We start from the raw sequence: 17,727 nt of genomic DNA, 5'->3' as shown, positions 1-17,727 counted from the left end.
TTTGTAAAGAGCAGATACAGTATAATGTTCACCTGATTTATTTAAGAATAATTTTGTGCAAATATATTTTAAGAAAAAAAATGCTTTTCTTTAGTTTACCTGATCTGTAGCTCATGTGAATCCACACTCTTATCAGCTTTGATTGTATTTAGTGAGGCACTTACTGAGTAGCAGATTAAGCAAATACAAATCGAGCAGACAGGAAGAGGACATTTCATACATATTTTTAGATGCAGCATGTCTTACTCTGGTCATTTGCTTTTAGTCATTTCTTTTAATAAACAAATCTTCTGATTTGCCACACATTTATTTTTAGTTAAGCCTAAAAAGTCTTTTGAGTGTTATTGCCGGATTCTTACACCAGTGTCAGAGATTTTAAAAATAGATTATAGGACAGATGAAAACTTGTATTGCTTTTTATGTTGCTCTCTTCTGATGTGTGAGAATCTCTGATGCTGTTTGCTCTCAGGACGGCGATGGTTTGGGAAAGAGAAGGCTGGATAACGGTGAAGTCGGACGCTGGAAGCTAACGGACGATCCGCCGCCCAGCAAAAAGAAACCACCTTCACTGGACGAAGCTCGACAGGACGGACACAAACGCAAGAAAGAGAAGGAGCAGCTGCCCCAGGAGAGCGGGCCGAAGAAGAAGGTCAGCATTATGGAGAAGCCTTCCCTACATACATAGTATTATTTGATTAATTTAGTAAATTTTCAGGTTATATCATGATAAGATTGTAAATAGGTGTTGGATTTTACCTCTGAGACAAATTACATTTTTTTTCTGTCTTCACTTTTTCTGTATTTTATGGTATAGATGAAGGGCCCTCGTGAAAAGCATCTGAAAAAGGTATGATCACTTAATTCAAGCTGCCTGCCTTATGTACACGTTTTACTGTAGTTTACGTACACATTTTACAGTAGTTACTAAGTAATTAGCTCTTAATTGAGACTATACATTGTAAACAAGAAAATAAAGCTATGTTGAGTCTTGTTTATGTAGATAACGAGTTGTTTATAATACATGCAGTCTACTTAGTGTATGATGAATAATTGATCATAAATGCTAAATAAATCATAATAGAAATTAAGCAAACCATAATAGAAGTCAATACCTCATTTTTTTTTAAATTAAGAGTACATATGCAAAAATGTACAGCAAATATGAAAAATGAGAAATACAGTACCAGTCAAAAGTTGGGAAACACCTTCTCATTCAATGTTTTTCGTTTTCATATTTTAATTAATTTTCTACATTGTAAATTAATACTTAAGCCAAAAACAATTAAGGGACACATGGAATTACATAGTAAACTAAACATTTCATTGTACAGCTTTAATATATTTAATATTTAATTTACAATGAAAAAAACATGAAAAGATAAACACATTAAATGAGAAGAGGTGTGTCCAAACTTTTGACTAGTACTGTATATCACAATAGATAAACAGTTCTTGGTGAATAATTCTCAGATTGTTAATAGTAATGTATGGTAGATCTGGAGTAATTCATAGTTAATTCTAAATAAAAGCCTAATAATTCATAATATATGTACTGAATTATTTGTAATAGATATTAAACAATTCATAATAGATCAGGAAAATAATTTATAATGCTCAAAAAAAATAATCCATGTAGGATGCTGCATAATTCATAATAAATTCAACTGAATGATAAGCCCGCAGTTTTAAAACCTTTAATTTGTCCCAGAAGCAGAAGCCCAACTCCTCCGATTCTGCTGAGACCAACGGCCCAAACCAGTCAGATGGAGGTCAGGGGTCCGGTCCTGTAGCAGCTCAGCCTCCATCATCGGCCTCCAGCCAGGACCAGCGCTCGCATCATCGGGAGAAACTGGAGCGTTTTAAGCGGATGTGCCAAATGCTGGAGCGAAACCGGGACTCTTCATCATCATCTTCCTCCAGCTCGGAGTCGGACTCAGAGTCTGATTCAGATTCAGGCTCTCCGGCCAACGCCTCCGACCCCTCGTCTCCGGCCACGGCGTACAGGGAGCGGGAGCGCGAGAGGAACCGGCGCCTGGCTGAGCTCGGCTTCAGCGCCAGTGAGGACTCTGAGGGGGACGGGGCGGGTGCTGAGCAGGAGAGGGACACTGGGGAGGACCCTCAGCAGAGGCGTAGGGGTGAAACCGCCCCGCGTGGACGAAAGGCAGCTATGGCAACAGAGGTGGAGGACGAGGATGGGGACAGAAACAGAAAACCTACGTCTCTTCCTCCACCTTCTCCACTGTCCTCCACCCAGCAGCAGACTCCGGCCGGTCACACACAGCAGCCAGGCTCGGAGGGACTGACCAAAAGGAGTAACGGCCAGGAAACGCGGAACGGCCGGACGAGAGCCGGTGGCCGAGAAACGCAAGAAAAGGAGAACGCCAACAGCAGTGCTGTCACAAACCATCGACACAACACGGTAGATATTTCTATATTAATAGTTACGTTCATGTTTAATTAATTTTGGAAAATGGATAATTCTAATTGTAAAATTTGAGCCACATTGTAACCTAGTGTAATATTTATCATTAAACTACACTCCTCAACAACCTTCATCACCACTGGCACAGTATGGAATGGCATGATAGTATAACAGCCTTACAGCCTGGTCACAGTCAGGTTGTGTTGCCCCTCAGTAGGTGTGGGCAATATGGCTATAATGTAAAATCACAATATTTCAGGTTATTTTTGCCATAATGACTTAGAATGGCAATATGACAAAAATGTGAAGTTTATTTGGCAATATTATTGCATTCTATATGATATGGCACACCACAAATTGAGATTTCCACCTTAATTGTATTAACCGTATTATGCGACACTAGTAAGGGACAGGAGTGTCGCCATGTTTTTCTTCTAATTCAGCAGGTCTGGCTGTGGGGTGGCTAAGCTAAGTTACAAAACAAAACTGTAATTCTTAAAAATATTTTATGTTTAAGTCAAACGAGCGCTGTATGTTAATCTACGCAGATTTCCCCCCTGAAAACTGTTTATTTGGGTGAGTAATGCGCTTCTGTTTATTTACAGTAAGCTTAGATTTCTAGATTTCCACTTATGTCATCTGACAGCATTACACTGTGGAACCTATAAGCCAGGGCGATATTAGCTAGCGGTTTGTCTACAGTCCGTTAATATTGCCTCTGAATGGCGAAAGAGATAGCGCTTAGTGCAATTAGCGGATAATGCTGCTCCAGCAGTGCTAGCTGGGGTTAGCAGCAGGCTACAGGCTGATAATACTCACCTCTGAACAGCGAAAGAGCTGGTGCTTAGCGTAGTTAGCGGCTAATGCTAATACTGCTCCAGTCTCAAGTCTCTGTGCTGGAGAAACTGAAAATCCTTTATACCGCTGCTCTTCTGCGGAGTGGCTTTACAGCTCATTACAACCTGGTACTACTGGTTACTGACTAGTAAAATATACATACCTACATAAGCAGCACTGGATTATAAGGCACACTGTTGGTTTTTGGTCAAATGTCTTTTAAGTGTGCCTAATAGTGTGAAAAATATGTTTAGTTTAGTAAGTAAGTTTAGTAACCAGTGATATTTTAAGAAGCGCAGGCTATTTCAATATAAAATATAATATAACAATATACTTGTAAAAATGTTTTTTTTTTATGTAGAAATTAAAACATTTCAGATATTATCAAAATATAGGATTGATCGTTTATATGGGGGGTTGTTGGGGGGGGCAAGAGGTTGAACTGAACATTCTTTGAAGGTTGGCAAGTCTGCTAAGTGGTAAAGACTTTTAAAAAATAGCCAATTTTATAGGGTTCTGATTGGTCCAGCAGATAAAGGATAACGTTTGTCAGCACAGGCGTCTGTCTGTTTGCTCTGGTGTATCAGAGCTGGGGAGCTGCGCTTTCCTCTAAGCATGCTGGCAGCGCAGCAATACTAAGGTAGACAATTTCACAGATGAGAAGGCATGTGCTACTATTTGACCCTCCAAGTGTGAGTAATAAAAAAATTAATATGTACAGGGATTGGGTAATTAGTCTTTTAAATTGGCGAGTAAATGGGGTAAAACAGAAATAGTATGATGAATGTCACTGTACTGTCCAACCAATAATATATATTTTCACATTACAGCCCGGTGGTACGGGAAAAGCCAGAAGCGGCAGTAAGATTCGTGCCGCGGCCAGACAGACGGGATCTTCCACCAAGAGCAGCACGACAACGACAGGAAGCGGGACAGCTAATGGGGGAAACGGCGCACTCCTGTCGAACGCGGGCAGCGTCCCGGCTGCCTCTTCACGGCTCTCTGCCACTCAGCTGGTAAAGCGAGGCCCAGCAGCCGTGCCCTCGCCCCCGCGGCCCGTGCAGATGGAGCGGCACCTGGTGCGTCCGCCGCCCGCCTGCCCTGAACCTCACTGCCTCCCTCTGGACAGTGGCGCCTCACATGTTCTGCCCCGAGACGTCTGGCTCCGAGTGTTCCAGCACCTCAACCAGAGGCAGCTCTGCGTCTGCATGAGGGTCTGCAGGACGTGGAGTCGCTGGTGGGTTAACCTTGCAGATTTTGTTTCTGCACTAGTTATTAGGAAGCCCTTGTTTCATTGTTTTTCACACACTGTGTGATAGTGCTGTGTGATATGACGATAAATATTGTGGGGACGATAGAAAAGTGTCTAATGTGCAACGTCCCTATCGTTTCCACAGTAATTTCATCAAATATTCATGCAAATATATGAAGTGGGCTACGTTGAAATGTATTGCCGTGATCACTTACTTGCATAAACTCGGTTTATATTAGTGATAATAAAGTAATCTTCGCAAAAAAAGCTTCATAATGTTGTTTCGCGACATGACGCTGCCTTGCGCTATTTGACAGACATGCTGGTTTCGACATGCTTTACGTTATTAAACTCATAAGAGCTGAACAATAGAGACACATTGTTCTTTTTAAAAAAAATAGCTACTGCATATACCTCATCTGTTTTCATTTGATACATATATACTGCTGCACTAAAAGGTAGTAATATTCTTTTTTACGAAAGTTTGGTTTAATGTCACTTTGGAATAAAGTTGGAAAAAAGCAAGCAATGATTTTATTTTGTCATACTTTTCGAAGAATAACTGAAATCATGCTTAAATGTGGTATATCATGATATATCTTTATCGTGATTATAAAAAATTCCATATTGTGATTATTGTGTTTTTTTTTATATCGCCTAGCACTACTGTGTGATCTGAGACACGTTGAACCTGTTTAAACATCTGTTTATGTGAATAAGGCACTGATGACTCACCTGGTAGAGCACTGGCTTATTAACGATGAGATTGGGGGTTTGATACCCAGGTTTAACAAGCTGCAGTTGTTGGGGAGCAGAGAGGGTTAAAGGTTTGAAAGCAGAGGCCAGATTTCACATTTACTAATCTACTAAGGTAAAGTAAGCTTTACCTTTCCAGATAGCTCAGACTCAGAGTTAACATTGTGATTGGTCAGGTTTATAGTGATGAAAGTCTTGCCTGTTTTAGGATTGGCCATTCTACATTGAGAGGATATCAATACTGATGAATTAGAGCATATATTTATTAAACTGGACAGATCAGTTCATAAGAAATATTTTGTAAATTTTATGTTCCCAGGTGCCTTAAAAGAACCCTGGGTTAGCCTTATTAGAACTGTGACTATATGCACCATTTATACCATTATTATATAAGTGTTGTTCATTTACAGTGGTGCTTAAAAGGTTGTGAACCATATAATTTTATATATTTCTGCATAAATATAAGTTAAAACAGGTCATATCAAAATCCTAAAAGTAGATGAGGAGTAGATGAGTAGGAGTAGGAGTAGATGAGTAGGAGGACCCAGTTAAACAAATTAGACAAAATATTACACTAGGTCATTTATTTCTTGAGGAAACTGATCCAATATTCCATATTTTTGAGTGGTAAAAGCATGTGAACCTTTAAGATAAGCAGTTAGTTCTAAAGTGAAAATAGAGTCAAGGGTTATGAATCTGTCTACAAACACACCACAGTAGTGCCAATATTACACGTTATAGCACTCCCTTTTGTGAATGATTTCTTAATTATTGCATACAATATGATATGACACATTGCTAACTGAGGTAAAAAAAAATAATACAAGATCCAGAAAGTAATGATACTAATAATGCACTCCAAATATCTCCATATATGCAGGATTAAAGGAAAAATAATGATACTGGACAGATATAATCTGTCTCTAGCAGATATATAATGGGAAATGAGAACAGTGTGATTTTTTTTTTGTTGTTAAAAATAGAAACAAGTAGTTCCCTGATGTGATTATAAGGGGTGGGTGATATGGGTGATATATTATAACGATATTATAATATCGTTATATTATAATAAAAATGTTGGTGATGTTATTGTGTACGATAGACCAGGCCTATTTCCTGGTGCTAAACTGTGTGGAGTTCTTCAGTGGTATTTAATAGTTAACTTGGTTATGTGGTTTCTGACACCACACACAGCTTTTAGCTTTGTGCTGCATTTGTTTGTTTGTGTATAATATATTTGCACTGTGCACATTCAATCTGCTGGACAAAATTCTTATTACTGTGGTAATTGTTGTAAATACATCTCTGCAGTATGATGCAAAAAAAGTTCTCCATGTCCTTCTAGATAAATTGGCCAGTTTCTTCCTCATAGGTATCAGATTATGTTCTAATGCAGGTTGCATGTTTCTTCTGTGTGCTTTTAGGTGCTGTGATAAGAGATTGTGGACTCAGATCGACTTGAGTCGTCAAAGGTCAATCACTCCCCCGATGCTGAGTGGTATAATCCGCCGCCAGCCCGTTTCCCTCAACCTGGGTTACACCAATATCTCCAAAAAACAGCTCATGTGGCTCATCAATCGCTTACAAGGTAGGCAAGGTATTGTATGTTCCTGCATCTGTGTTGCACTCAGGACACTGTATGTTTTAAGTCTAACTGAGTAATACATCATCTTTGCTTCTCCTCAGGTTTGTTGGAGCTGAATGTGTCCGGCTGCACGTGGTCGTCCGTATCCGCTCTGTGTCAGGCAGTGTGTCCATGTCTGCGCCTGCTCGACCTCAGCCGAGTGGAGGACCTCAAAGACTCGCACCTGAAAGAGCTGCTGGCACCACCCTCCACTGACACACGCACAGGTCTTTATTTAACCGTATCCTAGTTTTAATCAGAAATGCATCTACAGGAGACTTACCTGAGCCATTAAATCAGTCTGACAGACTGTAGTACACTACAGGAAGCACAAGGGGGCGATGAAGGTGCTCTGTACAACCCACTGCAGGTGCTTCATACAATCCACTTATTTTAAACAATGCCTTTTAAAACATGTCATGTTATATATAACTAAAAAAGCAGGTTGTGCTTCATAAAGCTAAAGAATATAAAACCTGGTCAATCAATATGGTCAATATATCTTTTAAATATATATATCAATATATCTATCTATATATATATATCTATCTATCTATATATATATATATTTGTGTATATATATATGTGTGTCTATATATATATATATATATATATATATATATATATATATATCCTGGTCAATATATCTTTTAAACCTGACCAGTACAATAAGGAATAAAACACAGAGATGAGCAATAAGCACATTTTTGGAAATTGAGGCAGGTGACACTATCATAAACATAAATCACTAAACATAAACTTTTTTATTTAGACATATTACAGTATACAGAGGACAGTCTTTCACAACAGTAGGTTTAAAAGGCCTAACTGTTAAGGGGGGGCACATTTTCCAGGAATTAGATCACTGAAAACTGTTCTGTTTTATAGGATTTATTAAATATACCTGGGAAATTTTCTTTTCACATTTAGCAACTGAGCTTTTTAAGGTGCCATTTTTTTTTTTGCACTATAAGGCACGCTTAAAATCCCTTAATTTTCAACGTTATACAGGAGTTTTTGTGAATTTTCTCCAGCACTGAGGCTAAAGCAGTATTAAGATTAGCTGCTAACTGTAGCGCTAGCCCTAGGTGAGTTTATTGGACTGTAGCCTGTGTGTTTACAGTGTTAAAACAAACTAATGCTGCTGCTAACTGCGCTGTTGATATATTGGGAAAAGAGTTGAAATCTGAGCTTACTGTAAATGAAAGGAGGCGCTTTACTCGCGCAAATAAACAGTGTCTGTGTAGATTAACAACGCTGTGGCACCTTTGTTCCTTACTATTGTTGCTTAAATTCGATATATTGATTTGTAACCCATGTATCGTGAGCCTGATTCTAGCCATTACACAGTCCTGAATTACATACAGTATAATCAAGTTCCAGACAGTTTAACGTTAGAATGGAAAAATGTAACTGATTCAGACAAACATCTAATAAAACTGCCGTCACCGGGTGCTCATAAGGTCAGCTCTGACTGGACATGAACTATTTCTGGCTTTTCTTTGGCAGAAAATGTGGGAACCTGTGCTGGATCAGACTGCAGGGTAAACATTTCAGGGGGAACGTTTGAACAAAGTGTGCTGATCTGTTAGTCATTATCATTCACTGACCATTAATGAAATTAAAGTAAATTTATTCTGAATGTTATTACAGTTTCGGAATGAATAGAACTGACCAGCTGTCTGTCCAAATACAGTACCATTGTCTTTAGAAGTGATCAGAACTTGAATTCAATGATTTAGATCACTGGGCAAATATTTGGACTATATAGTGTACCAGACAGTATACTACTCTAGGTATCACAATGTCAAAGGAAGTTAATTGAATAATTACAAAGGTAATATTAAAGACATTGTTTTAATTTCACACGTGCATATTTTTTCCAAAGGTTTTAATCAGCCAGTGTGAAAGCGTTACACTATAAATAATGCAAATTATTGTTGGCAACCAAAACAATGGTTCAGTTTTCAACAGGTTATATTCTCAAAACTAATTGATTGAAGACAGGGAATGTAAATTACATCAAGTGGCAAATCATCATGTTTGAAGCACTGCATGCTGTTCTTGAGCTGCTGAATCACAACTGATGGTGGATGTTTTTAGACTGGCCTCTATTTATGACTGGTTTGGAGATTCAAAAAAAAAAAAAAGACCCCGCCTATATGCCCTGTTTAAAAAAAATAAATAGCATTTTGTAGTCATTATTTAAAATTTTACTTGTAAGTGTCTTAACTAACCAGTTGCTTTTTTACCCTCACTTTTTCTTTTCTCACAGTTCCATGTGTAAAACAAGTTTTGTGTGTGTGTTTGTGTTCAGGGGAGAATCGTGGTGGTCGTTTTCAGAACGTGACAGAGTTGCGGTTATCTGGGCTGGAAGTGACGGACGGTGTGTCGCGGTTGCTTGTCCGCTACCTGCCTCACCTGACCAAGCTGGACCTGAGTCAGTGCGGCCAAATCACAGACCAGACCGTACACACACTCACTTCCCCAATATCCCCGCTGAGGGAGAGCCTCATACACGTCAACCTTGCAGGTATATATTTCTCTCTCTCTCTCTCTCTCACGCGCACACGCACACACATGCACACATACAGACATTAGCATTTGTTGGCTGATTTGGATGCTGTGTTTCTCCTTGTATGTTACTAATAACTCAAGAGATAACGAGATACTTTAATACATTTTGTAGTTGCCAGTCTACTCAAGACTCTGAGACTACGTTCACATTACAAGCCACACTGCTTAAAAAAGGATTTTTTTGTTCAGATCTGATTTATAGCTGCAAAAACAGCAAAAGCAAGCCACCTGGTCTTTTTTCACCTCCTCAACAAAAACTGTAATATTTGTTAGACGACTCGTAGCTTTATAAAGGTAAAATGGATGAGTTAGCAGCTCATATTTGGAGCATCTTTTGCTTAGGTGGAGAGTAAACAATTCGTCTGAAGTGCGAAAAAGGCTAGGCGGCTTGCTTTTGCTGTTTTTGCAGCTGTAGCTGGCACAGAGATGTGTGGGTACGAGAGAAAAGCACGTAGCGCATGCAAAAAGACACATGAATTCTGATTTTACTGTTCACATTCATGATATCCATGGATCGAATATATATCCGATTTAGGACCCCATTTAGGAAGTGGCAACGGAAAATGGTTTTATTGCTATCTATGCTGTAAATCGTCAACAAGGTGCATCACCAACGCATGTACTTCCCTACTTGCAACTGGCTACTTCCCTATAGCACATGCCAGTTGGCAGCTATGCCAAAATAAAATAACATTATCTTACATTTACACAAAAAATAGGTAAATGTCATATTATTTTGTTAGTGTTTGCTAATGCAGACAATTATGGGTAATAAAGTGTGATCCTAAACTAGTTTATTATGAATTAGTTATTACTAAAGATACTAATCTATTAATTAAGAGCTAGAAACTCTTCATTAATTCATAAAGTTATTACTACTTGTTACCATTATTGACTATTTTCTTTCTGACGACCACTACAGTCACAATCTTCAAATTTTAAAGTGAACGTAATGTATTATGTTAATAAAAGGTTTTAGCTATATTTTACAAATTATCATTAAAATATAACTTATTATCCATAAAGAGCTAGCAGTAATAAGTAAGATATATGTTTATGTTTTACAAAATTTTAGAAATTAATTACATACTTGTTTGGATTTATTTAGTAATAACTAGAAAACTTAAAATAGTTAATAATAAATACAACTTGTTACCAAAATATTACCATGTCATTACTTACTTTTTACTGATCTGTTACCTCTACAATTACAGATTTATTATTTAGTAACAAATACAAAATGGTCAATTAATTAATGTGTAAATACAAATTGCTACTTAAATATTATTATATTATTACCCAATTGTCTGTGTGTGTGTGTTTTTTACAGGTTGTGTAAAGGTGACTGAGCAGTGTTTGCCTCTGCTGCGGCGGTGTGTGTCCCTGCAGAGTGTAGACCTGCGCTCGTGCGGCCTCGTCTCTCCGGACGCCAGCCAGATCCACTCGTTTCCCTCCCCTGACGACAGACTGCTGCTGAAGAACAGCTAAAGCCCCCTCAACCCCTTTCTCACACACATACACACACAAGTACACACAGTTCCACATACACACACACTACTGGACGTCCCGGGGACACTGCGGACACACACTGAGACATGGCGAGCCACCGAGACGGGGGAACCTGTTTGCTGCAGTTGTTGTTGTTGTTATTATTATTATTATTTTTTTGTTCCTGGATCAACTATTTGTGAATGGACTTAAAGAGACAAGAGAAAAGACAACAAGCATGTACATATTCAGTATCAGTGGTGTGTGTGTGTGTGTGTGTGTGTGTGTGTGTGTGTGTGTGTGCGCGCGTGTGTGAGCGTGAGTGTGTATACGTACGTACGTATGTGTGTGTGTTAATGTGCTTTACTGTAAAATAATCCAGTTTATCTGCTCAGCAGCCCACCCCATCCAATCCCTAGTCTTTCAGTTTGTCTGAACCCTGACCCCTGACTCTCCCTCACCTGTGCACAGGTAAGGCTCCCATGGTTCTAGCGGAGAAGCCGGCTATACTGGCAGCGTATTTGCACTAGGCAGTGGACGGCTAACAGTGTAACTCTACACAGAATGTATCCACCGCTAGAGAGGTTCTTCCAAACAGAAACTAACAAAAACAATGAGCCAGAGGGGCAGACTGATGCCGTCGTCGGGGTGGGCTGGTGCGAGTGTGTGTGAGACTGAGTGCGAGTGTGTGAGAGAGAGAAAGAACTGTGTGAAAGCTGTAAACAGTGTTAATGTATCTATTTCCAGTCTGGGTGGGGGGTGTGCGCCCACCATTCATCATTGACCAGGAAAATGGCAAAACTGAACCATCACTGACCACAAACACAAGCCTGAGCCTGATGGGGGAGGGTGTGTGTGTGTGTGTGTGTGTGTGTGTTTGTTTTGTTGTTTTTGTTTACTTTTTTTTTATTTCCTTTTTCTTTAACCCATTCATGTCCAGCGGCCAAATTTAGTAGACCTTCCGCAAACAAAACTTCTAAATAGTACTAAAAACGATACATTTTAAAGTTTCTATGAAGAACCATTCAAGAGAAACAGCTCTGGACAAATTAAGAGACCACTTCAGTTTCTGAATAAGTTTCTCTGATTTTGCTATTTACAGGTATATGTTTGAATAAAATGAACATTGTTTTGTTCTATAAACTATGGACAACATTTCTCCCAAATTCCAAATATAAAATATTGTCATTTAGAGCATTTATTTGCTGAAATAAAATAAATATGCAAAGCTTTCAGATCTCAAATAATGCAAAGACAACAAGTTCATATTCATGAAGTTCAAAAATCAATATTTGGTGGAATAACCCTGTTTTTTAAATCACATTTTTCTCCTCCACCAGTTCTCCTCCATCAGTTCTCCTCCACCAGTCTTACACACTGCTTTTGGATAATTGTATGCCACTCCTGGTGCAAAAATGCAAGCAGTTCAGCTTGGTTTGATGGCTTGTGATCATCCAGGTTCCTCTTAATTATGTTCCAGAGGTTTTTAATTTGATAAAATCAAAGAAACTCATAATTTTTAAGTGGTCTTTTATTTATTTTCCAGAGCTGTATTTGTATTTGTGTATGAAAACAATTTAAGCACTTTATATGGGTTTTTAATGGTTATTGAAGTTCTTGTGGTTCATGGTCACTACTAAATAACCTCAAAGGACCCCTTTAGTAGTGTTAGTGATTACTACAGGTGCAGTTTAATTGGTTAGTTTACACACCTGAAACATTCATGATTTAATTTGCATTAAAATAAGGGTTTTCTGGGCTTTTCTTTTAAGTATCAGTGGTCATGTTACCCATTGTTTAAACTGAATGAATAATTTATAATTAATAATGAATTAGTGATAAATTTCATCTCCTTTTAGCTGTATGCTTTGATTTGGCCTTGGTCATCTTTTGGTCTCTAGATTTGTACTCTGAGAATATAGAGATCATGCATGTCAAAAATGGACATTAATGGGTTAATGTTTACCATAGCAACACCATCACCTCACCTGTTTTTTCTCTCCTGCGTTTCTGTTTTTCCTTCCTTTCTTGTCTTTAATGTTTACCCAGGCCACACCCTGTTTTTATTATTATTTTCCAATATAGATTTATTTTTCATTATTTGAATCTGGTAGTCGTCAAAATGTCATGAGGAATGCTCAATAGAAATGCTCCAAAATGACTTTTAGACTGACTTCCATTGAACACTTTACTGTAAAAAGACATTTTGGAAAGGCATTAGGAGACACTAGGTTTTTGCCTGCCAGTGACATCCTTACTCATTTGACCTAGGCCACATCCCTTTTTTCTTCCTTTTTTTCCCTTCTCATCTGGACCAATCACTTCTTTCTAATAGATTTTTTTTATGATTTTCTTTTACTTGTGTGTGTGTGTGTGTGTATGTATGTGGGGACTCCCCCTGCCCCCCCTGCATCTGTGCCACGCCTGGTTTTGCTTCACCACCTTTAGCCCCGCCTCCAGCTTTTTTCTCTTGTTACCCCTGGTTATCTGTGTGCCATTGGTGTTTTCCGCCTGCATCCCACACTCCACAAGCCCCGCCTTTATTTCCAGCTCCGCCCTGGAGAATTGCCAGTCCAGTGCCACACTCATGCTGTGCAGCTTTGCCAAGACTAGTTAACATTATTAGCATTACTGTTCTTGCTATCTATTCTGCTCTGCAATAGGGGGGTTGTAACCCCCCCCAGCCCAGGCAGGTTGCAGTTTTCCCCCCACACTGCGCTGAGAATACACACCCTCAACCCCCTCGGGTGTGTATAAGTGAAGGGGTTCGGAGCTTGCCCTCCACCACACTCGTTTTTAGGACTTTTCTCTTCACACTGAGGGGGAACTCCAAAGCTGCTAAACCCTCAGAATGGATATTTGTTTATAATCGCAGGTCTTCAACCTACACCCCCCCCCCCCCCCCCCCCCCTCCTCATTAATACTGATAAAGCAGGGCACTTCCCTAAAAGTGTGCGGCTGATCAGAGCCATGACTGACCCTCTGTCTTGAAAACCTGTGGAAGATCTGTTCTTTTACTCAAGTTCAAATCTCGGTTATCCTTTCTTTCATTTGCGTTCATTTTTAATGGGTTAATGTTTACCATAATAACATCACCACCTCACCTCTGATTTTCTCACTGCTGCCTTCTTTCTTTCCCCTTTTCTTTCTTCCCAACTTATGTTTATTTTTTTAAACCCAAGCCAGACCCCTTTACCCTCCTTTCTGCCTTTTGTTGTTTTGAGTTTTTTTTTGTTTGTTTTTAACCTTCTCACTCAGGCCATTGTTTTCCTTTTTGCTTTTTTTTACTTCCATTTTTTCTTTCTATTTCTTTTGTCATGTAAATTTTACTCAGGCCACATCCCCTTTTTTATTTTGAGCTTAAAATGCTAACAGCACCTCCCTTAAAACAATGTTCATCCGGAACTGCATTGGACACACAGCCTTAAAAACCTGTGAGGACAGAACCAAGTTCAGAACTGTTCACATTCCCGTTACTCCCTTTGTTTGAGTTAAAAGAGAGTTTAGACAGTATTTATTAGTTTGTATGTTTATTGAAAAGAAAAAAAAAAGACTGTTTCTAAGTTTACCAAATTGGCAAAACAGGGTCTCAACCGTGTTTGAGGGGCTTCCGTTTTTTTTTTTCACCCCACAAAAAAAAAAAAGTCATATTTTGTTCTAGAGGTATAATCAGCTTTGATGAGCCAGAGTGTGTAAAAAAGACATGCAGACCACGTACAGTTTTAATAATGGGCCAAGATGTGGTTAATGATTGTAGATGTGTGCATGTATGAGTGAGAGAGAGAGAAAAATGTGTGATTGACAAAGTGGTATCGGGTTATGATTTCACAGTTAAAGACCATAGTGTTCTTTTCCTTGCTTTGTGTTAAAGTCACAGATATGAGCCACAGGTCTGCAGCGGAGGACTGTTGAGTTATTAGAGAGTAAAAACACTGACTCGCTCAGTCTGAGAGACGTAAACGGGAGTCTGACCGTGTTGTACTTTCTTCCAGGGCTGCACGATATGGACGGATTACCAGTATTGCGGTTATATTGCTGCGTGTTGCAATTTTTATACGTCGATACACCTTGAAATAGGTTTAAAACTGGTGGATCAATGTGACGTGGCTTGTGTGTTATTTTGACCTAAATGGTTTAATTTACTGTGATTTTTGAAATGGTACATATTGCAATATATTGTAAACAATAATGTGACATGGTTAAAGACGACATGGTTAACTACCTTTTATTTGATTTATAAAAGTTGCTTGATTTATTGGAGCCCCCACAGCAGCTTGTAAAGCTCCAGAATCAAATTTAATTGAGCTCCCTTTGAATGAACCAGGCTTTTCTTTTTGTTACTGTGCCTTTAAGACTGATAAAAAAATATGCAAATGAGCTCTGTTCTGATTGGACGCCCTCTAAAAAAAGAGGAGGCCAACATCAGCGTGAAGTTACGCCAATAAATGGATTGTGACAACACAAAACTAGCCTTGCATCCATATATGGACTGTGGAGTGAATATGCTCTGTGACTGGACTAGATAGTGTGAAGAGCTCATTTGCATATTGCGTATCAGTATTGCAAAAGCTATCATCGCAATTAGCGAACAAATGTATCGTGCAGCCCTTACTTACAGCAATGACGCAATGTGTGTTGGCACGCGCAACCGATACAGGGTCCAGTACTTTACAGGTGGGGGGAAGGAGGGGGGGCTAAAAGCAGGGGTTTTGTGAAGACCCTCAAACAGTGGCATAATTAAATCAGAGTGGTCAGGCCAGGAAGCGTGACCACTCCCTTTCAGTGTAAAATGCCTTACCAATGTGTCGTGTATATACTTTTCGCTTTAGATCGGTTTTCTCTACACAAGATAACGTTGACGCTGATGTGATACAAAATGTGCACAATCTGCTCAATCTGAAAACGTGGGTTTTGAAACCGTTAAAACCAGAATCCATAAACGCATCATTCCACGAATATCAAGTTTTTTTTTTTTTTTTTTATTGAACAAGACATATTAAATGATTCCTCCACCCTTGTTCTTCCAGTGTTTAAAAATTCATATCAGGTGACCTTAGACCCCCAATCTGCCAGGCTTTCTCTCAACTCCACCCCTCCACTGCACCCCACCTCACCCCACCATTACCTCCAGCATTGTCCGAACCAAACTGTTCAGCACAGGGTTGGAATGAAATCTCTCGCGAGAACGAATCTCTTGCCAAATTCCTCTTTTCTTCTTCGTTCAGGGGCATTTTTTAAATCCATTTCTTTACTTTTCTTTTTTTTGGTTGTTTTTCTCATTCTTTTTCCATTGTTTCTTCCTTCGTGTTGATCAAAGGGAGGATGACAAATTGAAACGATGAGAAAAAAAAGGCAGGAAAAAAGAAAAAACCTCAAGGCAGCTACTTTAAGAGTGACTACTGTAAAATGACTAACTAAATAAAGACAATGGGGTTTGTTTTTATTCCTGCTGTTTTCATTTTGCACCTTCACTCTCACTTTTACACTTATTTATTAAAGAAACCATATCCAGCCTTTTCACTGTAATTACATTACATGTAAGTTCATTTTTGAACTCCGTTTGTGTAGCATTCAGAGAACTCAGAGTTCATGAATAAAATGTGCTCATTTTCTGAACAGTGGCCCATAACTATCAGACTACTCAGAGTAAGAATTCTGATCCAGGATCAGTTACATTTTAGTGAAGTCTATCAGGTAGTTGAAGAGAGGTGATCTTAGGTTAGTACTTTTATTTTGAAATGCTTGATAAAGAAGACACACTCTTTGGGGCAGTTTTCCAAACAGGGATTAAGAATAGTCTTGGGCTGCACATAATTTTGAATGGTGATTTTTTTTATTGAGAAAAAGATAGTCTAGGGTTTGGCTTAATCCTTTTCTGGGAAACTGATCTTTTGTTCAAATAATAATAATAATGAAAATACAAAATGAGCTATGTCCTGAATGCCACCCTCAGTCACAGAGCAGTCCATGCCAACAGTACTGGTACTTATGGATCGGGATCAAATGCTGTGGTTGGAAAAAAGGGTTCTTATTAACGGACTAAATCACCTTTAGTCAGACTGAGTGGAAAAACATTCTACAACATTCTATAACTGTACCTGATTTTAGCATTAGGAAAAAGATGCCAGTGGTTCTCAGTCCTGGTTGTGGGTTAGCATTGCCCTGCTCATTTCAGTGTTTCCTGGTGTAACACCCAGCTCACCTCAGCCTGGGCTCCTCAGTTAGTTCATTAGTTGGATCAGGTGTGCTGTAGCTAATTTGTTTAATTGTAAAACCTGTGGCAGTGCTGCTCCATGACCAGGTTTAAGAAGCACTACACAATGCATAGCCTGAAAGATATACTAGTACATCTCAAAAATTAGAATATCATGGAAAAGTTACTTTATTTGACTAATTCAGTTTAAAATTGGAACTCATATATTATATAGATGTTAAGCATTTATTTATTTTATTGTTGATGACTGGCGTACAGCCAGTGAAAACCCAAAAACTTGTGTCTTAGAAAATTTGAATATCATATAAAACCAATTAGTATTTTTGGCAGTGTGGGCAGTGTGCCAAGTCCTGCTGGAAAATAAAATCTGCATCTTCATAAAAGTTGTCAGCAGAGGGAAGCATAGAAAAAAAATAAAATTTGAAAAAATAAAATTTTCCAGGAAAACACTGCACTGATTTTTAGCTGTAAACCATAATCATTAACAATAACAATAAATAAATGCTTAAAATAGATCAGTGTGTGTAATACATCCATATAATATATTCACATTTAAA

The 17,727-nt window shown here is 38.7% G+C and overlaps 1 protein-coding gene across 3 annotated transcripts in view; it reads left to right on the top strand.

Annotated features, from left to right (window-relative positions):
- zgc:158376 (zf-CXXC and PHD_FXL19 domain-containing protein) overlaps positions 1 to 16,399 on the top strand; it is a 32,245-nt gene extending 15,846 nt beyond the window's left edge. Inside the window, exons 5-12 of one of the 3 annotated variants that reach the window (XM_015607980.3) lie at positions 470 to 649; positions 815 to 847; positions 1,712 to 2,419; positions 4,090 to 4,496; positions 6,692 to 6,864; positions 6,954 to 7,118; positions 9,209 to 9,424; positions 10,799 to 16,399. In XM_015607980.3, coding sequence (XP_015463466.2) covers positions 470 to 649; positions 815 to 847; positions 1,712 to 2,419; positions 4,090 to 4,496; positions 6,692 to 6,864; positions 6,954 to 7,118; positions 9,209 to 9,424; positions 10,799 to 10,956 — 2,040 coding nt within the window. In that variant the 3' untranslated portion in view covers positions 10,957 to 16,399. Of the gene's footprint in view, positions 1 to 469; positions 650 to 814; positions 848 to 1,708; positions 2,420 to 4,089; positions 4,497 to 6,691; positions 6,865 to 6,953; positions 7,119 to 9,208; positions 9,425 to 10,798 lie in introns of all 3 variants that reach the window. The other 2 variants (XM_007230768.4, XM_015607978.3) reach the window with 2 other exon arrangements.
- Positions 16,400 to 17,727: the final 1,328 nt, after the last annotated feature.

The sequence above is a fragment of the Astyanax mexicanus genome, chromosome 3 (genome assembly GCF_023375975.1).
Source record: "Astyanax mexicanus isolate ESR-SI-001 chromosome 3, AstMex3_surface, whole genome shotgun sequence".
NCBI classification, from domain to species: Eukaryota; Metazoa; Chordata; class Actinopteri; order Characiformes; family Acestrorhamphidae; genus Astyanax; species Astyanax mexicanus.
This window is presented reverse-complemented; position numbering and strand designations above follow the sequence as displayed.